Source organism: Carica papaya, chromosome 7 (genome assembly GCF_054855325.1).
Source record: "Carica papaya isolate Zhongbai chromosome 7, ASM5485532v1, whole genome shotgun sequence".
Lineage (NCBI taxonomy): Eukaryota > Viridiplantae > Streptophyta > Magnoliopsida > Brassicales > Caricaceae > Carica > Carica papaya.
In genome coordinates this window covers 11,936,430-11,962,072 of record NC_142315.1, presented here as the reverse complement: position 1 = coordinate 11,962,072, position 25,643 = coordinate 11,936,430, and the positions used below count along the sequence as shown (strand labels likewise).

The 25,643-nt window shown below is 35.1% G+C and overlaps 4 protein-coding genes across 5 annotated transcripts; 2 read left to right on the top strand and 2 right to left on the bottom strand.

Moving 5' to 3' along the window:
• The first annotated feature begins 229 nt into the window (after positions 1–229).
• On the top strand, positions 230–3,040 carry LOC110824945 (cation/calcium exchanger 4-like). Of its 2 annotated transcripts, XM_088207967.1 has the most exons (2): positions 230–2,219; positions 2,422–2,561. In XM_088207967.1, the coding sequence occupies exons 1-2, from the start codon at positions 882–884 to the stop codon at positions 2,425–2,427; spliced, it is 1,344 nt and encodes a 447-aa protein (XP_088064093.1). In that variant the 5' UTR covers positions 230–881; the 3' UTR covers positions 2,428–2,561. The 2 variants fall into 2 exon arrangements, with proteins under 2 accessions (XP_088064093.1, XP_021911118.2); XM_022055426.2 differs by having other exon boundaries at positions 234–3,040.
• Positions 3,041–3,461: 421 nt separating this feature from the next.
• On the top strand, positions 3,462–4,270 carry COPT5 (copper transporter 5). The gene has a single exon (XM_088207968.1). The coding sequence runs from the start codon at positions 3,671–3,673 to the stop codon at positions 4,070–4,072; it is 402 nt and encodes a 133-aa protein (XP_088064094.1). The 5' UTR covers positions 3,462–3,670; the 3' UTR covers positions 4,073–4,270.
• Positions 4,271–8,907: 4,637 nt separating this feature from the next.
• On the bottom strand, positions 8,908–9,751 carry LOC110825484 (DUF1677 family protein (DUF1677)). Its single transcript, XM_022055944.2, has one exon. It carries the CDS (start codon positions 9,561–9,563, stop codon positions 9,102–9,104), a length of 462 nt encoding a protein of 153 aa, XP_021911636.1. The 5' UTR covers positions 9,564–9,751; the 3' UTR covers positions 8,908–9,101.
• Positions 9,752–13,270: 3,519 nt separating this feature from the next.
• On the bottom strand, positions 13,271–24,613 carry PAA2 (20S proteasome subunit PAA2). Its single transcript, XM_088207260.1, has 9 exons — positions 24,412–24,613; positions 24,212–24,306; positions 24,013–24,094; positions 21,920–22,016; positions 21,389–21,447; positions 21,155–21,237; positions 20,335–20,430; positions 14,011–14,070; positions 13,271–13,538 (listed from the first exon to the last, which is right to left on the bottom strand). The coding sequence occupies exons 1-9, from the start codon at positions 24,485–24,487 to the stop codon at positions 13,446–13,448; spliced, it is 741 nt and encodes a 246-aa protein (XP_088063386.1). The 5' UTR covers positions 24,488–24,613; the 3' UTR covers positions 13,271–13,445.
• Between the last annotated feature and the right edge of the window lie 1,030 nt (positions 24,614–25,643).

Here is a 25,643-nt window from a genome sequence, read left to right as displayed (position 1 = left end):
TGGTTTTATTCACATAAAGTAAGATATAAATCATACCATTTTAGTTATCATTATTTAATTTTATTTCATAAAAAAAAAAATTAATTTCATGAGGATATGTAGATTTTTTTTTTATATGATACTACAGAAATTAAAAGAAAAGAGAGAAAAAAATATAAACTTTATTTTGATTTCCGTGGGTTGTTTTAGTTCTGGAAATTATGAGTTTATAAATCAAGAAATCAATTAGAGTCATGTTAGAAAGTCATGATAGTATTTATTTGCAAAAAGCTAAGTTTATTTTCTCTCTCGGAACAATTCTTAAAGTGTATCAAAAAATTTTTAAATTTTGCCCATAATTAAGATGCTGTCTATCTTCTTCATTACTAGTAAAGTAGGGTTGATCCGAAGCTGAAACGCCTTTGCAAGTTTTAGACACTGTGAACGGTACCAGAATCCCGAGAGTCTCGACGATTCATCCAACCTCCACGTTTACCATCTTGTAATATTATGGAGCAGGTGGAAGATTGAAACCAACCAAACCATCTTCTTTTATCTTTTGCCTCTTAATGCCCGTGAGCCAAAACAGAGGGAGAAGCTACGGAGAAGCTACTTCTTTTGTTCTCTTCTCATGGTACACTTCGCGCCTTTCATATTCTCTCTTGAATCACTCTCAGATTTCTTCCGCGCGCGTCTTATTCAATCATTTACTGCCAATCTAACATCGCTCTCAGATTTGGTAATAAAGGCTTGAATATCCTCCGCTTTCATATGGGTCTCAGTTAATCAAATTTTCCAGTTAAATATCACTCTCACTGTTTCACTGCGTCAGCTCGACGATTCCCCATTGTCAAGCGGTCGAGTTTGTAATTAATTTGCAGTACAAGACGATAACAGACACTATGAACGAGTCGAGAGGTTTTCATGGTGCGAAACGTCCTCGATACCGTGCTATTTTTAATGGAATTTGCTTTTTGGTATTGATTGTCTTGTTGTACAATCAAAAAAACTTTCTAATTAACAGTGCGTTTCTGAAGAAATCGCATGTTCTCTCTTCCAAGCGGAGATTAACAGGTTCGATCGAGGTGATTCACAGGAGAATTGCGGAGGTGAATGCTAGTTTTATCCACGTGAATGAGTCAAAAACAAGAAATTTTGCAGCTAAAGATCCTGAATTATGCGCTGGGTTGTTGGAACATGATGGTTATGGTAGCCCTTGTGAGTTCTTAATTGCCCACCCTCAGTGCACTGCAGGTGGGTTTTTCAATTACCTTAGGTTCTTTTACTGTGCATGCCGAAGGTTCAATGCTTTGGGATACGTAGTTTTGGCTCTGTGGCTGGCTGCTCTGTTTTACCTACTGGGCAACACAGCAGCAGACTATTTTTGTTGTTCACTGGAGAAGCTTTCCAATCTCCTGAGATTGACGCCAACCGTTGCGGGAATCTCTTTGCTTCCGCTTGGGAATGGAGCTCCCGATGTGTTTGCCAGTATTGCTGCTTTTGTGGGTAAGGAAGCCAGTGATGTAGGTCTCAGTAGTGTGTTGGGAGGAGCCCTTTTCGTTACTTGTGTTGTCGTAGGAGCAGTTTCTCTGTGCGTTGCAGAGAGGAGGATACAAATTGATGGAAAATGCTTTGTCAGAGACATATGTTTCTTCCTCTTTGCTCTTGTTTCGCTTGCTAATATTTTGATTGATGGTAAGGTGACTGTTCGAGGTGCAGTAGCATTTATTTCCATTTATATGGTTTATGCATTTGCTGTTGCTGCTAATGAAATCCTGAGGAAACATGCCCGGAGGCTAAGATTGGGTGCTGTAACACCATTACTTCCTGTTAAAGGAAGCATATTTTCTCATGCAAGTGAAGTGGATATCTCCAGTATTCATGTCTCGCTGCTAGAATCTGATTCAGAAGGTGATGTACCATATCTCCAAAGCAAGCTGCCTCATTGGATGTGGGCTTCAAAGGTGGCAATTTACTCGAGCGAGTCATTGAAAGCCAGCACAGACAACTCAAAGTATTTGTGGGGTTGGAAAGATGAGGAAACAGAGAGTTCAGATTCAGATTCAGATTCATCTTTCTCTTGCTCCAAAATGGTTAAATTGTTGGAGATGCCACTGACACTTCCAAGACGGCTGACAATCCCTATAGTGGAGGAAGAGCGGTGGTCAAAGTCACATGCTGTGGCTAGTGCTACATTAGCACCGATTCTCCTGGCATTTCTATGGAACACACAAGATAATGTGAGTTCTTCGAGTGGTGAAATCACATTTTTTTTGGGTGTTAGTTCCGGTGGTATTTTTGGTGTTTTAGCATATCTTTACACCGAACCTGATCAACCCCCTCGACGTTTTCTGCTTCCCTGGGCTTTTGGAGGATTCTTTATGAGTATTATCTGGTTTTATATCATTGCAACTGAGCTTGTTGCTTTGCTGTTGGCTTTAGGTGTGATTCTTGGAATCAACCCATCAATTCTTGGGTTAACTGTACTGGCATGGGGTAATTCAATGAGTGATCTGATGTCAAATGTTGCACTGGCAACGAATGGTGGAGATGGTATCCAGATTGCCATGTCAGGATGTTATGCAGGGCCTATGTTCAACATTGTTGTTGGCTTGGGGGTGTCTATGTTTCTTGGAGCCTGGTCTAAGCAACCTGAATCTTTTATAGTATCTCAAGATGGTAGCCTGTTTTGTACAATGGGGTTTCTGATGGCAGGGATTGTTTGGTCAGTCATTGTGTTGTCAAAGAATGATATGCGGCCAAACAAGATATTAGGAATTGGCCTTGTGACGATCTACATGATATTTCTTGCTTACAGAGTGAGCGCATCGATGGGTGTGATGCTTTAGATCTAGTGAAGTATCAGTCTTTGCCTTCGGCATACCATTCAGTTTTATGGCTGTATATTTTGTTTGTTAGCACGAGTTGGAAATCTAAGTTTTTGAAAACGTTGTACAGCATTGAATTGAGTAGCTAGCTTCTGTAAATAGCATGGGTAATGATCCAGAGTTGCTTAGGATCTCTTTGATGAGAGTATTAAGAATTTCATGATAATTCCTCATTCCTCTGAGTTCTTGTTTCTTGTTTCTTTATTTTTCCTGCAATTTTGCGTGTCACCCTGATTTTACCCCACTATCTGGGTACTGAAAATATTGATTCATTCCCTGCTGTTTGATTCATTGTTGACCATAAGCTAGATCTTCTGGTGTAAAGATTTTGTTGAAGTGATATATCTTAGATCATGTTAGTATAAGTTGAGTGTCCAGCAGGAGTAATTTAATCGAAATTGAAGTAGCCTGTGGAATAAGTTGATGGGCAATTTGGGTTGGTGCCATGGGTAACTCCATAAAAATACTAGCTGGTTGAAGCCTCCTCGAAGTTTCCATAATTGTCAAGACCCAATTTTGATAATAGTTAAGAGTTCATCTTCTTCATTTTCTTAATTCAGGATCCTGAAGATGATTTTGTTTTCAACAATATCTGTATTGATGTTTTCCATTTAAACAATAAAAGCTTTTCTTTTTTTCTCTTTCGGGTCCAAACTGAAAAACAATAGTAATGGGTAACCTCATAATTCCAAGGCTAATTTACAACATTTCGGATCGGACATAATCCGCTTTCTTTCTTCCTTCTCCGCTCTCTTTCGCACAGGAGCGCATTTTTGCAAGGACGGAATAAGTAGGGAGCGAAAATGATGCACATGACAATATATTGGAGCAAGAAGGTGACTCTTCTCTTTGACTCCTGGAAGACAGATTCATGGCAGAGTTACCTTCTCTCCTTGCTTGCCTGCTGCCTCTTCGCCGCCTTTTACCTATACATGGAAGATCGACGCTTCAAATTCAAATCTCTGGCCTCCGGCACCGCCGCTCCTCTTCTCCCCAGGCCCCGCCGGACTGACGCGGCGAGAGTGGCGATCGCGGTGCTCTTCGGAGTGAATTCGGCCATCGGATACCTTCTGATGCTGGCCATCATGTCTTTCAACGGAGGCGTGTTTCTGGCGATCGTCACCGGGCTATCCGTTGGGTACTTGTTGTTCAGATCCGGAAATGACGAGGTGGTTGTTGTAGAAAACCCTTGCGCCTGTTCTTGATGCTTTTTCTACATCAAGAAGAAATTGTTGGGTGTGATGATGGTGAATTTGTATTTGTGATGTACTCCTCACTATTTGAATTTAGGGTTTGTTTCAAACTTTTCTTTCAAATTTGTAGCCCACATAAACAATTTCCATGAAGTCCAAGGCTAATTTACGCATAACTAATGCAAGTCCAAATCCTTAGAATGCCTCAAATGTTCTTCTTTGGAAGCCTTTTTTCGCAATACTTTTAGCTTCTGGTTTGTTAATTAACAAAACAAGGAAGAGCCTTTTCTTCAATGGCACTTAACATGAGAAATAATTGGAGCTAAAGGGTAATAAGGTTGTAATAGAGAGAACAAAGGGGTGGAGGGAGAGGGGAAAAAGAATCAACCAATTTCGAAAGTAGAAATAAGGGGGGGGGGGGGGGGGGGGGGTATGATGTGGGTCTGAATGTAAAAGAGGAGTTTCTCTTCTTCTTTGGTGTGAGAGGACACAGTCATTGACGAGAATGGAGGAGAGAATCAAGAGACCCACAAGTTTAGAGTCAATTGAAAGGAAAAACATGAGCTCTATAGATAAATAAACTAGAGAGATATAGCTTTGGAGAGTTTTTGTATACGTGTTAATAGAAGAGGTTCAAGAACAAAGTAAACACTCTTTGAATGATGTATTGAAAGGAAAAGAAGGCCAAAGAGATATGAGATTGAGAGAATGAAGAATCCAATATCAAATTACACGTTTTGAAAAAGAGAATAAGTTGAGAATAACAGAAAATAATTGGGGATTTAGAAAATAAATCAAAAACATAGAAATAAGACCAAGAACTTGAGTTTGAATGGTGTTATTCATTTACTTCACTTTATAGTATAATATGTAATTAAAATCACTTTGTATTTATGTACTTGAAATAAATGAGATTATGATATTTGATACTAATTAAAATTTTTCATCACCTAGTATGTTTGTTTTTCTATTTATGTTCACAAAGTTATTGAGCCAAACATCTTCTTTAGATTTTTTTATTTTATTACCCAACCCATTCAATTTCTAAAGAAAATTATCATTTGTAACCCACGAAATGGCGAATATAGAGAAGCGTTCTATGACAATGGAGTTAGTCCCTTGGAAGGGACCAAAACCAAGTATTTTCAAAGCCTCCTTGATCGTAATCAATTTAGCCTCACTTGAGTCCATGCACCCATAATTTATTGAGTAAAAAAAGTTGAATTGTGTTGTTCAAAGTCATGTAAAACCCATCGGCCCTCGCAAGGCTAGACTTCTTCAAAAAAAAATAATCCACGTTGAATTTCCAAACACCAACCAATGGAGGAATCCAAAGGCTCGGTTTAGTAGCAATATTACTCCTTTCGACAATTGTTAATTTAGGCATGGATGTGAAAATGTTACTCAACAAAAGCTACATCAAAGAAGGAATATAGACTTTCACCCAAAATGCAAGCCTAATTCTTACTAACTTTACAAACTCCCCAAAACTTGCTCTTTTATGTGTAAATATTCTGTCATTGAATTAGAATAAAAGACACTACAGAGTCACAAAAAACAGAAATACACTAATTTTCTTTTTTCCTCTTTCAACCCATATGAAACTTTAATTATTAAAAGACTCTATAATTGTCCTAGGCACCACCCATTCAATCGTTACCATCCTAGACAACTAAATTATACCTTCCAACTTTGCTTACAATGTAAAAGAATGTGATAGATTAACTCTGGACTCATTGCATAAAATAAACACACATTTAGAACCTCTAGCATATAACCCTATACTTATTGAGGTAATTAACAATTGAAACCTTGTTCTTAAGTACTTGCCAAACAAATATTTTGATTCTATGAGAAATTTTTTATTCTAGACCCCTACTTCTAAACAACCCACATTTCTCGACCCGAGCTTGATACGAACATTAAAAAATTACTTACCACTTAGCCTTGTTCCTCATATGCACACATCTAAAGCTTAAAGAAACTCTAACACATTCCCCTTATTTAAGATTTTTTCTATCTACTTTTTACTCATTATATATATTTTTTTTCAAATAGATTATCAAGAAAGTAGCCAAAACCTCAATTAGTGTCTCATATATTCGGGGAGAAATGGGGGTATACTTTCATATGAAAGGTCATTGTGAAATTGAGGTGAATTTGCTTGAATTAGTGAGAGCATTGAATTTAGTGGATTTATCTATGGAGGGTAAGAAGTTTACCTGATCTAACAAGTGAGATGACCTGACCCTTAATAGGCTTGACAAATTCTTATCAGTGACAAGTTCATTGGTTCCTTTCTCAATGTTAACAGGTGAATGTTGTTAATTCAGTGTTCGACCATTGTCTAGTTGGGCTGAGAAGTGAAGATGTAAATTGAGGGCCCAGACCATTCAATATCTTGAATATAATGGCGAATAGAAAAGACATTCAAAAGTTAATGGTTGGAAAATATAATAATTTTTGTGTAAAATGATCTTTTAGTGTCAGGTTTGCAAAGAACCTAAAGTTATTAAAACAAGAATTTAAAGAGTGGTAGAGGGAGAGAGTTGGCGGGATTGGGTGTGAAATTAAAAAAAAAACTCAAGAGATACTAGAAAGAATGGTAAGAGAGCTAGAATAGATCCCAGTAAAAGAGAGAAAATAAGGAGAATTTTGTGAGATTAATTAGAACTTTAGGGTTTGATAAGAATAGAAGAATGTGTAGCAAGGCAAAAAGCTAAGATCTAATAGTTGAAGGATCGGGATAACAATAGTAAATTCTTTTACAAAGCGATCAACATGAGGATAAGAGTGAATATGATGATTTTCGATGGGACCGTCTCAAATAAGCCAAAGATTATTAAGGAGAACTTTAAAGGTTTTTGTAAGGATCCCTTTAATGATGGTAACGGGTTGAAGGTTATTACAAAGGATCGAGTGTAATAGGTTAAATAAGTAAAGGGCAGAGTTAAAAGTCCAATTTTTGGTGGAAAAAACTAGAAGTCTAGTCATGAATAGGGATGGGGATAGAGCATTGGGTCCTGATGGGTGTAATATGTCGTTCATTAGGAAAAAGTAGGAGACGCTGAAGAGTGATATCATGACCATCATAGAGAAATTATTTTGGATTGTTCACTTCTAGAACTAACTAAATTTATCCTTTTTAACCTTAATTTCTAAAATTGAAAACTCAGCTATCTTAAAAGACTTCAAACCAATCTCCCCTGTTGACATTATGTATAAAATTTTATAAGTGTTGACAAATAGGTAAAAGGGTGTGTTATTAGGAGTTGGCAGAGAGTTTCAATTTTTGTGAAATGGAGAGAGATTCTATACTAGAGTGCGTTAGTTAACATGAATTTTGGGAACAAATTGAGGGGTTGGATTATGAAATATATCTCCTCGGTTGGCCATTCAATTCTAGTGAATGGATCTCCATCAAATTAGTTTAGTTTAATTTTAAGTTGTTTTGAATTATAAAAAAAAAAAAAAAATCAGATTTTGAGAAAGAAAAAAAAGTAGAAACTTCGTCTACTTTGATTTGAATCATGATCATGATGGACCAAAACATATCAGCTCAGTCCACTCCAAAACTAAAACAACATGACTTCGATTCATGTGCTCTTTTGTTTTTTTGTTTTTTAATCGATCTCGATTTGGACCGGTCCTATGCAATTTAGCCCAACCCTATATGCTCAGGTTTGGGAGGCTGGCAGTAAGATATAAAATACTGACTTAAAGTTTGGGTTTTTCGTATTTTGCCTACTCAAAACCTGGCATCAAATAAACTTTAATAAGGATTTCTGGTACTTGGAATTAGAGCAAAGAGACAATGGTATTCCAAGACATATATGTTTGTGTGTTTGTGTGTGTGTATCACGAGAAACCCAAAAACATTCAAATTTTTTTAATAATTTTTTAGATTTTATATTCTTCTTAAGAAACTAAAAGTGTATTTGAGAATGAGTTCTAGAAATTCTTGTGTTGTTATACGATTAGTTCTATGGTTTAAATATATATGAGTTGTATGTTTCAACCCTTGAAGTCAATGGCTGATTGACTACGTCTCATTAAATCAAAGAGAGAAAGCAACAGATTTGGACTATATATATATATAATTTCTACCCATCACATGTGTTGGCCCAAACGGAGAATCCTTTGAAGATTCTGAGATTTTTTCTCTTTTTTTATTTGATAAAACATAAATTTATGATGATATTTTTGTATATAATGAATTCCAAATTCTGTAATAAATTTAAGAATATCACCTCACAACAAAAATCTTTCATGGGTTCTGTGAATTCAGACATGTTACATTTGTTTGAGCAGACATATCCAGAAACTTCTCATGAATAAGAGACTTTCTACCATTGCATTATCTACTTGATTCATCTAGAACAGGCCCCCCCTATACTCCACACCTGTGTCAGCATAATGTAGGACAAATTAAACAATCTAATGAAAACAAAAAGAAAATATGATCATGTTCTTAGCCTGAGTTGCTCTTGCAGGTAAAAGTGATCACCATTCTCCATCTTGTTCAAAAACACCCATTCCTTTCTTTCTTGGCTATTTTTCTTTGGGTGTTTCTTGGCAGTTTCCTCCTAATCAATCACCGGTTCTTACCATTTCTATATATTTTATTCTGTCACTTACAAATCAACCATTTTCACACAGCTGGCCGCCTCAAATAACCTACTAGATTTTAACATACCTAAAACTACACCCTCCTATGATTTTGTTTTATGCACGGGATTCACTGTACCAAATTTTCTTCGAAGCACAAATGGCAGAAAAAAAAAAAAAAAACCAGAGGATGGAGATTGCACCGTTTTCGTTTTAATTCAAAAACGAACTGAAGGAAATATTGAAGCAGTTTTGTCGATTGAAATCAATTATATACAAGGAGAAACAATATGTTTAATCTGTTCAGGTATCGAAAGAGGATAAGAGCTATTAAGGCCCTAAAAATATACATACAAAATCTAGAACGAAAACAGGACTACTCTGCTTGATATTTACCTGCGATTAACAAGTAGCAAAACCAGAAAAGAAGCAATCAACGAGACAAAGAAGGAAAGCAACTCTCCGATCGAACCAGTCCCGACCCTTTAACACTTTGAATCGGAATCAAAGAACTACTGGAGTTGGATCGAAGAGCTGTGGGTGTATCCAGACTTCGACGAAGAATCCTACACAGGACAGAGATTGGGTGCTCTGCTCCGTCGATCGGAGTAGAGGATCTGAACTTCTTGAAGAAATTGATGTGACGACGCAGTGCTTCTTCGGTGGAGATTAGAGTATTGGATCGGAGAACTTCGTCTTTGACTGCCTCGATGCAGAGTCCGCAAATCCAACGGCCTTCATATCTGTCGCGCACCCTGCGAATATATGCAGGAGTACAATCTTCCGTGAACCCACATGAATCGCATTTGACAGACTCGACTTCCGTGGTCGTCGACGTCGTCGAAGGGCTTACCTTGGTGTTGGGTGCTTGAGAGTCGGAACCAGAGACCGCCATTGTTTCAAACACTTTGTTCTCTACCTCTTGTAGAGGCGTAAAAGGTTATTTATAATGTGGGTTGGTAATATTATGATATGATGATCTGACTGAGTTGGATAAAAAAGATTGTATTTTTAGGTTTATTATTTACAATGAGCTTGTGGGTGCGTGGCATAAATCGAATTGCAGTCTTATTAGAAAGAGTTGTTGTTTATTTTTTATTTTATTTTTGGGGGCGGATTTACTTTCCTATTCGGATAAGAGTTCTTTCTTTTTTTGTTTTGTTTTCGGCTTAAAATTAAATTTGATGGGTCGAGTCCATTGTGGGTGAGATGATGATAAGCGAGTCATATCTGAAATTAAGAAAAATGATGAGTTTGTGATGGGCATGGGAAATAACCTGCGGCGATTGTCTACTTTCCACCTCCCAATAATGACAAGGACAAAAACTACAAACACAATCAATCACCACCTTTTAATTTCTCAATATTTTTTTCTAAAATAATAATAATAAATAAATTATTTCAAAATTGAAATTGAAGGAGATTGCATTTTATAAATTTAGCTTATCAAGTAACATGCGTGTCAGCCAAGCAGAAGGAAGGTCAAATAAATTTATAAGTTCATATAATTTATTTGCATTAATTTTAAATATAAAAAATAAATTTTATATATTTTCATTTATTTCAATTACAAACTAGAAGTCATGTGAATTAATACAAATAATGAAAATTGCGATTACGCCTCCCCTCCCCTCACGGTGTCAACATTTTATTAATATGATATAAATTTAGATTTCTAATTATGGATATTTATTTATTTATATACACGGATTTTTTTTTTTATTATTGAATATTAATTCTTTTGAATGAAACTGACTGTTAAATAGACTGGATGATTATTTACACACTTTAAATGTAGTGTAGAGAAGACACGGAGGTTTGTACGTCAACTTTTGGGTCTATATTTGAAATATTGATAAATAAGAAAAGGGAAATAATAATAGCAAGCCAAGATGTATATACACACACACACACTGATGATACATAAGCGGAAACCTTATCTGCTGACATGCATCCACCATGTTGTTTCATTGAAGAACACCAAAAATGGCAAAACAATATTGGATTATTCCATCCATATATACCGACATCTATTCATCCAAATTTCGTGATTCTAAGAGACGAACATTTGAGTTTTCCCTCCAAACAAAACAATTTTCAGGCTTTTCCCTGGCTTTGTTTTACTAGAAGCTTTTTAGCTTCATCTTCACAATCACTTGCGAGTAAATATTAACCTTCACTTTACACTGGGATTTTATTGCTAACAACTATATATGTTCATTGTCGTGATTAAAGTTGGAGAAGGTAGGTATTATACGTTCTGTATGCCACATCAAATCGGTGAATGAAAAGATTGCTTAAGAAGAACTGGAAGGCAATACACAGTTCTACGACAATTATATATAAACATATATGCACACACACACACATTACACTCTCTGATTAATTAAGCAGCATAGAACGTGGGTTTATAGTACATGCAAAAATTCTTACAGAAAATATTATCTCAAAAATTTAGAAGAGGCTCAGTATTTTTTACACGATAATCTCCAAAATTCTTAGCCAAAAGAGATGGAATCTTGTCCTGTCATGGGGGACCGATAGCGGCACCATGCATCATGATGTTGTAGCTTCTTGAAGATGAGTAATAAATATTATATTACTAATGTTTTTTTTCTTTTTCCCCTTTATTTTTTTCGCTTGGCACAAGAGGACATGAGGCGTGCACGTCCAAGTGCAAGTTTGCAACCTGTCGTTTGTCGTTTGAGGAAATTAACACATGTGCAGGGACCCATAAAACTTGTCTAATGCCTAAATTTTAAACTGAAGGACATATATATATATATATATACGCACACACATATACATATATATATTAACATGGGACTCAGCATAATCTTCTTCTCAACACGTTTATATAAGAAGAATATGTTGACCTATGAGTTTTCCTTTGAATAATGGATACAACTCTCTTGAAAATAAAGGTCTTTCTTCGGCATGGAAAAGAACTTAAGTACTTGCGGAAAGATAGGTAGAGAGATCAAGAGCAAACCTCCTCCTCCTATAAGCCTTTCTAAGCTTTCCAACAAGTAAAATGTCATACTCAAGCCTTGAAGCTAAGAAGAGATAGTGATCAATCCTTCAAGCAAACAAGAAGAAGATATCAATGTGTCAATCCTTGTCTTTTCAGTTTCAGTAGAATATTAGCTACTAATAAGATTTTTGATGAGCCAAGTAAGAAAAACCAAGCAATCATTTTTTTTTTTACTCAAAACAAAAATATAAGTACATATATATATATATTTTTTTTTTTTTTTGAGGTAGTAAATTTGCCATGTTTTTTTATCTTATAAGTTTCTTGCTTTACAAGTTAATAGATTAAGACCATGGCTAGAACAGTCTCCATTATTCAGATAATTAAGAAGCATGAAAGTTACATACATATCTATACACACACACACACACGTGTCTATATAAAGCATGTGATTGCAAAATGGTATGTTTGAAGATAGAAGGAAGTTACAAATATGTCCGCGTGGTGTGCCACAACAGAAAGAGACGTAAGAAGAAGAGGGTGAGGCTCGTGTAACTTATGCTAATTTCTTCAAATTAATTAGGACCACTTTAAAAGATAAGAATGTCAATTTTCCTAATTATACACACACAACCAGGGGAATCTTTTGCTATTGTTGGGGGGACCGATAGCTTCACCACGTTTTGCCTGCTATTTCTATCAACTTATACATTCTTCTTTTAACTGGGATTTGTTTGGATGCTTGTCTTTAGGTTTATGACTCTCCGGCCTGTATACATACCCAGCTGTATATATCTGTATGAATGCATGAGGAAATGAAAACTCTTACTTTTCAAATTCTTGTTTCTTGTGACCAACTTCTAACCTCTACTTCAGATACGTGTGATTGAAGCACAAAATTTGAACATCATGATTCTTATTAATTGTTTGCTCAAATATTTTCATCTCATACTGCAAATATTTTAGCCCAAGATTTGTTCTTTTCTAATATTACTTCATTTGCACTCTAGTGGGTAACAAGTATCCGTCTTTTGCCAAATATCTATACGATTGCAAGTTTAAATCATTTACCACTAGCCATCAACACCGATTGATCAGCTTATGGACGGATGGATCATGTTTCAGCTCATAGCCCCAGCAGTGTCACTGATAGTAGCCTTCTTTGCAACAATCAAGAGCGTTAGGTGGTAGGATTTACGAGCTACTTTAGTCAAGATCGCCCTATGGCTGCTAAAGTTACTGGAGCTTTAGAGGGGCTAAATTAACCTAGGACAACGGGATTAAAAACCTTATCCAGGGAGTTGACTCCATATTCCTTGCTCACTTTTAGAGCACGGAGACTGGCACGGCCCTTTTGACATGCACCACAAAACGCAAATCAGGAACATCTTATCCAGCGATTGGGAAGTCTGCATCTCCCATGTTATCCGTGAGGCCAACATATGCACATACTGGCTCGTCCAAAAGGTGCACTATCTCCACGATAACTCCATTTGGTTGGAGCAATGCCCTGACGACCTATACTCCCTCCTACTTCACTTGAGCCTGTATAACCATCGGCCACCTCGGGTGACGTTTTCTTTTCCTTTTTAGTTCAAAAAAATAGATAAAAATGTGAAGCCTGGAAATATCTGCCAAGAGCAGCAAAATAATTCTAGCACATGCATTTAATACCCCTTAAAAAGGCAGAGAAACGACAGGAGAATTTTAGTTTAAACAACCAACAAAAGAACCCTGAGATCAACCAAATGTATATTTTGCAGGTTCAATTAATAGCAACATTTCCCCAATCAAGCATTTTAATCAGTCACGCTCACTAATGGCCGTCAAGTGCTCATCGATTTCTTCAGTTGACAACACGTGAAAAACAGGATTTTCTGTTCTCACCACCCCTACCTGCCAAAGTCATTAGATTCATGTCAGTAAATGTCAGGAAAGATACATTTTAGCTCCAGAAGTAGGTTCAATATTTCCAGCTCTAATAATACAACAGGATGATTCACATTGTCTTTTTCCATGATAAAAATATAAATTCTACCAGAACTAATTCAGAAAACTCTACTTGTAATAGCTAGAGCAATGCCACAAATTGAATAATAAGAATGAACTGTGTCCTATCAAATTCCCTTGTTAATAGTAATTCCACAAATTAAATATATCCCATCAAATTCACTTGTTTCACAATATTCTGCAAGTCCAAATTGAGTATTAGCCAAATAATCTGGATATTAAGAAAACTGTATGATTTTTCATTTCTAAAAAATAATTCTGCATTGGGGAGGAACTGCATTGTCAAGAAGTGATAAACAGAAAATTTTGATCTAAATATTGGCAGAGAATGACTCATGATAAACAGAAACCTCATCACCTCAATCTCAGTCGCCTTGAAATCCTCTTGAAGAACAGATTGCAGGGCAGAGATAGCGGTCTACACAATTTTGGAAATGAAGCAAAAATTAGGAATTCAGATAATGTCACTTCAATACACTTTATGCTAAATGCTACTACAAGTTGTATATGTGTTATGTGTGTGTGTGTGTACAAATATATGCTAAATGCAGGTACTAGTTTTCGATTCCATGGAACAACCATTTTGCATATCATAATCTTGCTTAGGAAATCATTTAAAACCCACACATATGGACAAACACCAACGAAACCTACTTTCACTCTAATCAAAAAGAACTTTATCAGCTTCACATACCATTGAATCCCCCTAATTTGATAGCATTCAATTTATAGTTTATGTTTAGAGAGAGCTCACAAAAAATATTTTAGTGAAGATATAGCTTTCTTTATAAAATAGATAGAGGAAAAAAAATACACATCAACAGAGGATAATACAAATAAATCATCATAGAAATGAAAATATGAGTAGAGTTAAACAATGGTTAAAAGAGAGTTTGGCTCCATTCAGTCTGCTTCCTGTGTTGTTTCTTTCTTAAAGCACAATTTTTAGAAAATTAATTTTTACTACTGTATTTTTTAATTCTTTTCCTAAAGAAAATTCTATTGAAAAGAGAAACTTTAGCCGCTCCCACAGCTATCATGTGGTTACTTTGTCAAAGTAACAAAATTTGCTTCTATGTCAAGGAAAAAAAAAGTCATTAATGAGTTTTAGTTTCTTACCAGATATACCTATAGTCTTTCCAAAAGATTAATTATGTATATATATCAACACATTTTAACTTCTAGAAACATTGAAGTTTTCCCGAAATACAGTAAGTATTTTAGTTGAATTCTCAAAATATTTTTAAATATATTGTTATCAAACATAAATATTCTCTGTAGCATCTCAAAAATATTTTATCAAAAGAAATTTACCAAAGACTAATATTACTTTTAAGAATAAAAAACTTCTAAATACAACAATTAAAAGCAAGTTTTCTAGAAGAAACTACCAATCAAAGTCTTTATGGAGATGTTTTCTGACTTTAACAAAAAGTCCTTTGCTGAGAATAGAAAACTTCTAATTAGAAAAACTAAAAGCAAATTTTCTTTAAGAAACTACCAATCAAAGTCCTTATGGAGATACTCGCAGACTTCGAAAAAGGGTCCTTTGCCTCTAGGTGTACCCTTCCTTCTTGGTGCTCATCTTAAAGCTTAAGGTACCTCTGAGCTTGAAAAGTTGTGCATACAAACTCATCACTAAGGTTTTAACCAAAACTGCAGGAGAGCTGGTGGGAAGTGTCATGAGGGAGTTTTAGAAAGCTTTTGCTGAAGATACAAACCATGGATGTTGAGAAGATTGCTAATAACATGGTCAACTTTATGCAAACAAATGGTATGGAGGGTTTAGTCAACAAACTTGATGTGTTGAAGCCTTACAACCATGTGTCTCTAAGCTTCTTGTTCTATATGCTGATGAAACTTTGGGTTAAGAGATTTCTTTTTAAATAAAGTGTGAAAGTTTATTAATAGGCACCAAAAGGGGTGCCACCTACGTACAAAATATTTACAAAGTAGTAATAGTATCTATGACATTCCCAAAATCTTCCCACCTATATATGTCATAACCCAAAATCAACGAGCCAAAGAAATGAAGTCATCTATCCTTAATTCTTGTCATCTCACCCTCTATACCATCAAAAGCCTTACTATTACGCTCTTTCCAAATTACCCAAAAAATAGTTAACGGGATAAGCTTTACAAGTTTTTTCTTGTTACACAACCCCTTCCAAGCCCATAGTTCCTCCCTCACTGACCCTGCAATCAGCCACTTAATACCAAGAAGATCATACATCATAGTCCGTAAATCATAAACTACAAGGCACCAAAGGAGAATATGGTTACAAGTCTCTGCAGCTCTTTCACATTGGTAGCGCCCATTCACCATAGTTGTACCCCTTCTCATCAACCTGTCAATAGTTAAGATGCATTCCCTTCCAACTTGGGTTAAGAAACAAAAGGTGTTTAAGGATGAAGACTTGTATTTCTTCCACCTCCTTTGCAGTTATTGTTAATAGCAGCCCCTCTAGTTCAAGGCCTTTGGGGACTAATGGTAAGGGAATTCCCGCTCACCTCTTCTTTTCATCATTGTTATGAGGATCCTTGACAGATTGGTTGTTCAAGCCACGAACTTTGACACTTATTTCAAGGGTAGGTTGTAACAGAAGGAACGAAGGCAATGGAGGAGATACAATTTGCTTTTTGATAACGAAAATTGTTGATATTGCAAGTCCAATAATAAGATTCTCCTTAAAATAAGACGCATACTCTTTTGCTTTCAAGTTATTTGTGAACTTAAGGTCAACTTATTTAAAATCATAATTGGTTTCTCGCAGGGAGGAATTGAATATAGAGGATTTTGCTGGCATCTTCCTCGTGATCACCCCTTTGGCAAACCTTAAAGAGTCACGTGGGAGCCTGCCGTGCCCATATTTGGAAAGGTATTGTGGTGTAAAGATTTAGGAAGAGACTGAGGTGTTTTATGTTAAAGAGGGTTGACGTGAACTATCACTAAATGTATATTGCCTAACCTGCCCATCTACTATTTGTCCTTTTTCACAATATCAGCTAGTGTGGCAACAAAGTCGAAGGCACTTTAGTGCTCCTTTATGTGAGATTATCCTAAGGAACAAAGGAAGTTTCATTGAATGAATTAGGACTCTGTTAATCCCCCATTTCCAAGGGGACTTGGCACTAGACCACTTGTTGAAGATTCATGAATAGTGAGGATAGAATGTGGCGGAAGGTGATTAGGACCCAGTTTGGGTCTGATGCAAGGGATTGGAGGGTCCGGCAATCTAGAACTCCACATAGCTTGGGTCTTCAGAAGAAAACTAATTCTGATTGGGATATGGTTGCATTTGCCCGGGGTTGGTTTTGGGTGCAAGGGTGTGGTTTTAGTCGGATGATTAGACTGAGAGGGGACTTTTGTGTTAGCATTTCCTCATTGTGTTCTCCTTGGCTAGATACAAGAATGACACCATGGGCAACATATTCTCTTCTAGTATAGGATGGTGGGATATGGATCTTGTGAGGAACCTTATGACTGCAAAGTTGATGCGTACGTTAATCTCATCCACCACCCTCTCTTTAAGGTTATTAGGACAGGAATAATTATTTCAAAAAAAAAATTATGAGGGGAATGATAAGCCTGACTTTGAAGTTGGATTCTAGTGGTCCTTTCGGTGGGAAATGTTTTTCGAAGTCCTACTATTTGCATGTGGCTCTTTTTTTCCCTGATCATTGAAGCTTAATGCTTCTCCCTTTTTTTTGCTTGAGAGAAAAGTGAGGGAAAATTCTCAATGTTAACAACTCTCCAATAAAAGGGGATGGAAGATAATTGTTGATAGGTGTTCTTAGTGTAAGAGAGCAATCAAACTATTGAACCACCTCCTTTTGCAATGATTTTTCTCCTTTCCACTAAAGCATGTTGCCTTGACTTTCTTGGTTTCAGTAGGGTGATGAGGTGTTCGGTAGTTGAAGAGATTTGGGGAAGGCAACTGGCAAGGAATATGGGGTTATATACGTAGAGAGAAACTCATTTTTCTTAGCCCCTTTGCTACCTTGATGGTTATTTGGAGGGAGAGGACCAAAAGGGCTTTGGCAGCACCAATTACCCCTTTATTAGAATCAAGTTTTTTGTTCCAGACTCTGGGTTTTCCTTTTACGAGTCATCCTCTTATTTCTGCTGAAAGCTTCAGGAATAGCCCTACATACATTTTGACTAATCTGTAGAGTTTTTGTACTTGGGCAGTACCAAGCAACCCCATGCCCTCTTGTTGATAATACTTCCCCTCTGCTCCCAAAAGATTGAGATAATTTGCCAACTTAGGTTAAAGTGTTGTTTAAGGCTCTTAATGGTACCCCTAGGATGTATTAAGAGAATAGTGCTGGGTAACCAATAGCTGATGAACATCAAGCAAATTTAGAAATCAAACTCCGAGCATATTAGCTCAGCTTACTTTTTAGTCAACAAAAATTTATAAGCTCTTTAGTAGTATTATATAATTTTTTACACATTTGGTAAATATGTAAGAGCTTTTAAGCTACATAGCTTATAAGCTCTCCCAACAGCATAAACAAAGAGTTGCAGGGAAACAACTTTTGTTTTAAAGAGCTTATAAGCTAAAAAAAAATTAATATTGACCAATTTATTGTCTGATTCATTTCCATTTTTAAGTCTCAAATGTAACAAAACCCTCTTATGACTTAATACACTTCACATCTAATAACATATTTAAAAAATAATTCACATCTAGTAACAATTTCTTCATACTATCATGACTGCATCACATAATCGCAAAGACCACAAGCTGCTGAAAGAATTCTTTAACTAGTTGAATTGTATTTTGAAAAAGATATTATATGAGTTCATTAACTCCTTGTAACCTTACTCCAGTTTGTTTGATTCATCTTATGCAACTGGATTATAACTCAAACCACCTACAACTACTACACTGGAATCAGGTGAAGCTACCACCAAGACCTATCCTCTACAAACACAACCACACTATGACCGGATCTTGTTGTGGTCGTGATCTCACTGCAACCATCATGTGATCACAGCTATATCACATTGCAATGATCGTAAGGCTTGAGATACTGACTAAACCACACCCCAAGTCCAGCTTTAAAACATTACAGGATTGCACTATCCTTGGTCAATTGCTGATTGTCACTTTAGTGATAAAAGCGCAATCACTTCAGCTCGTGACATGATCAGATCTGATTGTCAGCACAACTAGGTAGTTTCCAGGTATGGGGCACAAGTGATGGTCACGTCACGTCAGTAGCGCAATTGCCAACACCTTTGTCATATTGTTATCTTATGTATTTATTAATTTTCTGTTCTTATTTGTAAGTTTATTATTTTATGTTATAAATCACTATTGTTTTATTATGCTTTAAATTATAAATTATCATTATCATTTGAAATGAATATTTCATACATATCTTTTTTCTCCCTTTAATTTTACATTTTTAACCAAAACCCACAATAAGTTATGCTCCAGTAAAAAACATCAGACCAAAAAATATCAATTGTTATCTTATGTATTTATTAATTTTCATATTGTTATCTTATGTATTTATTAATTTTCTGTTCTTATTTGTAAGTTTATTATTTTATGTTATAAATCACTATTGTTTTATTATGCTTTAAATTATAAATTATCATTATCATTTGAAATGAATATTTCATACATATATTTATTCTCCCTTTAATTTTACATTTTTAACCAAAACCCACAATATGTTATGCTCCAGTAAAAAACATCAGACCAAAAAATACCAATAGTAGGGGGGAAAAACCTAATACCTAATACGAAAAACCGTATAATCATAAAAATTATTAACACTTGAAATCCTTCTTTTTTTAATTAAGAAGAAACTCCAATCAAAAAGAAAGGAGAGAAAGGAAACACAAAAATGGAGAATAAGGCATCCTCCATGAAAACAAACAAAAAAACAGAGGAAAGAGAAAACAAGAGAGAAGTATAGCAGCAGCCTTAATCTCTAGAAATGATGGCCTCCCAATTGGGATGCTATACTCATAAAAGAACCATGAGCTTTGGCCCAGAGGGATCCCAAGAAAGAAACCCTGTCACTAAGCTAGTGGGAAGATGTCGACTGATCATGGAAGATCCACTTATTCCTAGCCACCTAACACTTGAAATCTTAATATGAAAAAGAAGAATTTAAACTCCCTAGACACCAAACAAAATCCTAGTTCTGCTCATAAATATAATAGACATGATCTGATTCCTATTATAGCCACGACCGAAAACAAGAAAAATGCCAAAATATTCCTGAAACTATCATAACTTGAATAACATAGAACTTATACTTCAAAGCTTCAAAGAAATAAAATTGCCAATATACATAATTGTAAGAATAATACTAAGTTCTTTCTCATAGCTACTAGAGTCAAATTTCCTCTGCCTCATTATTCCAAGCTCCCACCACTTCCCAACTCCCTCATCTCTTCATCCCCTTACCCACAAAAAAAGATAAACAAAAAAATATTGGCCCACGTATTCAAACATATTTGGGAAGCATATTCAGAAAATATAATTAAGCATGAGGAAAACAGTAACTTCATGTTCGGTCTAAACAATCTGCTCTACACAGGCATATGGCATATTCTCATGGAATTTTCCAGATACATGTTTGTCTTCCTCTTCTCAAGTTTGACAGATTTTCAAATTTTTGTGCAAACATAATGACAAGATAAGAGGGAAGTTACCTGCACTGTTTCCTCATAAGAAAATGCAGGATCATTTTTCATTTTTTTCTCCAAGAAATTGATTGCCTCTTGATCCTTTGATCCAGCACTGGTTGCCTGGACAAACGAGATAACACTTAATATTCAATTTTTTGTTTAACAAGCAACTAAAACAAGCTTTTCACTATATTTCAAAAAAAAAAAAAACAAGCTTTTCACTAAGCAATCCTCTCTTTGCTTTTATATGCTTATCGCATTTGAAACCAGAGAATCCATCCCAACTTTTGTGGGAGAAAGGAATAAATTTCAGGTAAATACTACCAAAGTTAATAAAATCTTCAGTGTCCACAAAGCATAGGTCAATGCTACCGCCTGCTTGGGTCCATTCTCATTTAACTCCGATCACAATTTTTTACTTGATTTTTTCTTTAAGAAACATTTTTTGCACTTAATTACCACAACATAACTGGTATCTAGAGTTTGGATGATTTTCATGTTTTAATCATTTCCACTCCTAAAGTTGTTAGAAAGGAATTGATATTTCAATAAAGAAGAAATTTTTCTGCACAAAGGAAACCAAATTCCAGTGCAAAAATTCCAGGAATAGATCAAGAAAACTTCAATTAGGACATAAAATAAAGTGGGTACTATTGAAATTGCAGGGACTATATTATTTGAAATATATTTGCTCCTTAGCTTATAGCTTGAAAAATGTTAGTTTGATGGTATCATACAAGTTAAAATGTCATGAGCCATGGTCTTAACATAAACTTTTAGAAGAATGTTATAAAACACCAAGAATCCATATCCATGGGTGTTAGAGTGATTCACTTCAACATACCTTGTGGCCGTAAAAGAATCCAGCTGGATCACATTTGAAGAGTTGGGGTCCTTTCTCTTCATCAATACCCAAAACCATTGCAACTTCACAACAAAAGATAAAACGTCTTAGTGCAGGTTGGAACATCAATAAGTGTGTAAAAAACATGTATATGAACACATAAGTCCAACATCTGCCACAGGAAGCTAAAACTACAATTAGCAAAAGTACATGTTGAAGAGACTACAAATTTACCTACGCCAAGGGGTCTCATATAAGCATGTTGCGTATAGATTTGAGACTTGTCTGCAATCCTATATGAATCAAACATGTCATAGTAAGTAACACGTTCTGCTTCTTTTGCAGTAAGCAAAAGATGAAAAAATAAATAAATAAATAAAACTTCAATGGTCCCGCATTAAAATAAATCGACATTCAAGTAATTGTAAAGTTGGATGATCAGTTACTACATGAAGTTTCCTGTACAAAACCATATGAACCAAATGTATACCTAAAATGCTTACTGCCAAGATTCTTTAAAATACACCTTAGGAGTATGTTGTTGTAACTCATGGGACAGTAATATCAGCTTCTTTCAACATTTGGTAGCAGAAATTAGTTAACAACCAAAATCTATCTAACACCAGTTCTTAAATACAACAAACATTTGTCAGCTGTTTCTGAGAAGAATTTCTAACCAAATATACAGGCAAAATCCATCATGTATATTGAATACTGCCTCAAAATCAACCAACTTAGGTTAACTTTCACCACAAAATACTTTACCATTTAGCAAGCGCATCCACAGGCATCTCATATCCATATCTGAATCGAAACTCAGCTGCTTCATTCCTTGCTTGTTGGACCAAGGTTCTTGCATCAGCTGAAAAAATAAACTTAAACTCTCATATAATAATTTTGTACCTAATAAAACAACTAATGCTTCACCAAGAATAGCATTTTTTTTGTTCGGAAAGCTACCTATGGGGACATCCTCACTATTGACAATGTTATGAAGAAAGGCAAACTCATGGTGAATGGTTGTTACTGGGGTAAATATATTTATTGAGACCCTAGATCATTTGAAGTTAAGATGCCCTTTCTCTTATCATGTGAGGTTTGTGATGTTATAAAATCAATGATGGCTGCTTTTGGTATCAAGGAATTATAGGGCTCGGCATGGCATCTTGACGAATAAGAGGAATGAAGAAGCTTATTTCTCTTATCCCCTTAGCTACTTTGTGAATCATTTGAAAGGAAAGAAATTGAAGAGCTTTTGACAATACGTTTTTTTCTTTTGGTAGAGCTTGGCACTCTTGTTTCCACACTCTTTGTTTTTTGCTCAGAGGCCACCCGCTATTTTCGGCAGAAGTTCAAAGAAACTTAATTGACATCTTTACTTCTCAGTAAATATGCACCTTCGTGCTTTTTCTATATAGGTGGCACCCCTTGGTACTCTATAATTCATCTCTCTTTTCCTTCTCAAGAAGAAGAAAAGGCATCAGATAAATCCATAACACTGTATTTGGAGTTTAGAGCAACACAAAACACAATAGAATCTAAAATAAAGTATGGAACAGATTATAGTTTTTTTTGGAGATAAATACAGAAAAAAAAGATAAAGGAAGTTTTCAACCTATCTTGTTCGGTTGAAAGAGGTAAAGAGAATTAGGAAAGAATTTTTAAGGAGGATCAGTGGTGCGTTGTGGTGACACTCTGTTGAGGATCAGTTCCCTTGTACGGAAGTGACTGTTTTTACATTTTAAACCCACTAATCAAGCAACTTGGAAAATTAAACTCAATAGAAACATCAATAACAGGGAGAATAGAGCCTTTGGAGTTGATGGTGCTTTCATCCAAGTGTTGGTTGAGACCTCTAAAGATGATTGTCCAGTGTGGCGCCATACTGATGATGGGAAGTTCTCAATGAAATCCATGTACCACAACTTCGGCTCTCAAGACACAATCGTTCAAACATTTCCTAGAAAGCAAATATGGAAAAACAAGGCTTCTCTCCTGATAGCTTTTTTTTCTTTCAGGGAAGTAGCTTGGAGCAGAATTCTGACCATGAATAACTTTAGAAGATGGGAAAGATCATGTATTTGCAGTAGTATGAAGCCCTAACAATCCCCTTTAGCATGTAAAGGCTAAAGTTTTTGGGACTCTGTGATAGGCCTCTAAACTTGACTTGGGCGTCTAGGTCGGCTGAGCTGAAATTATAAGCTTAATCAGGCATTTAAGGTGTGTAAAATCTAGGAGAAAACTCCCTAAGCTCATTCCTATTTCTATTTTTTGGTTCATTTCAAAGAAAGGAACAATACATCTTTTAGGTCATTTGCTCTCCCTTTTATAGAATTAGAGATTGCTGGTTTCATCCTGTGTCTTTGATTGCAGAGCATGCCATTCTTTAACATTGTGAATTTAAGAAAGTTTTTGCCGTTTTGTTTCTATTTTGAAAATGTCTTTTACATAGATGGCTCCCCCTTGGTGCCTTGCCTCATAATGATATTCCTTTTCTTCTATTAAAAAGGCAGGGATTTGCCAAATAAGACAAATATATCACTCTACATTTTGTAAATACTGAAAAATAACAGTAAATAATTTGGAAATATATAATATATAACATTAAATGAACTACAAACCCTCTAACCAAATTTTGAGATTAAATTATCTCAATTTGGGATTGGCGTCGGATAACAGAGAGTTAAAAGAGGTTATAATGCTTGGGTAACCGGGGGTTAATGGGGATCAGTAGGAATTAACTGAAAACAGTCGAACAGGCTATATAATAAAAAACTCTACCCTTCAGTAACATTTACCCAAAAATAAATTCTCAGGCGCACAGTAAAACAAAGGAAATGGGAGCTAAAGAGACAAACCTGTCATGCCAGTAGCTAACAATCCAAGGAAGTTTGTTATAGGGAAAAGATGAGTTACACTACTCTGATCCAAGAGCTTGTCCTGCCCAATGTATTCAAACGGTAATCCAAATTAATCAAAACCCATTAAAACCCTAGTCCAAAAAGTAAAGAAGAGCCCAAATCTGAGCATAATAAAAACCAAAAACAAAAAACTCACCGGAACTTTTTTCTGCGTAACAACACATACAGAATCCTTTCCGCGAACTCCAATCGAAGTGATCCCGGCCGCCTTCACGGCCTTGAAGGCGTACTCTGTTCCATAACATAACCAATGCTCAGTTTGGTGGCTGATGAAGTGAGGGGAAAATACCAAAAAGGAAAAGGCAATATGTAAGAAATGGGAAATTGGATACTAACCTACTTGATAGAGACGACCTTCGGGTGAGAAGATGGTGATGTGTCGATCGTACCCGCCTCCGCTTCCTCTACTCATCTTTGTTAGAAAGGGCTTTCAGGACTCGTACTTCCGCTGCAGAGAGTGAATTCTGCTCGCTGTATGATAAGGAAGAAAGCTTTGTCCCCAAGATACCCAAAGCTATCGATTTTATTTAGTTTTTAACTCGCAGAGGAAGAAAGAAGGAATGATTTGACCAAACTATCCTTTCCTTTAGTCTTTGACATGGGTGAGGGTAGGATTAAAAAGTTTAAAACCTACCTTTAGCGAACTCCATTAACGAAGTTAGGATTAAGAAAATTTTTCTGCATATATAATAATTTTAAAAATGTATATTTTATTATAAATTAAATTAATATCTATTATTAATTAGACAATATACAAAAAAAAACACAAATACTTAATTATTATAAAATTGCTTTTTACAAATATTGCGCTTATCAGTTTTCCTGAAATTTTTTCATTTTTTTCCATTGAGACAGATAATATTTTATCTTAAATAATTTGTTTATTTCATTTATTATTAGATTATGGAATTTTTTTTTTTTTGTTTCTTTTGTGTTTCTCAATAAATAATTTAAAATTATATATTTATTTGTAACATTTCTTTATAAATAAAACAAATTATTTCACCGAGGAAGAAATGATTCCAAAAAAAAATATTTCATTAACTAACTTAAAAAACAATCATTTTGTTCAAAAAATAATCAATCAAAAAAGAGTCGAGAACTTCTTTTATATAAATAAATCATCAAATACATTAGCTAGTTTCTAAGACAATAATTATTAAATTTTAATTAATTGTGTAGACTTATATATTGATTTATTGTGCATGAATGACTACCAATTTAATTAGATCTATTTAAAAGTAATAAGTTAAAATTAAAAAAATATTAAATTTTAATACATTAAATTAAAATTTATAATTTTATTTTTATGTGTAGAAACTAAAAAGATTATTTTTAATTTAATAATAAATTAAATTAAAAATAATAAAAATTTAAGAATATAAATAGATAATTATGATTCTCAAGATCACCCCTAAAAATTTTTTAATTTTGTTATCATATCACCAAAAATAAAAAGAGTGTAAGAACTCTAAAATACAATACAACGTGATAATTTAGAAGATTAACCGCATAACATACAAATTTTTTCTATTATGGATTCAAATATACTTCCGTTACTAAATCTA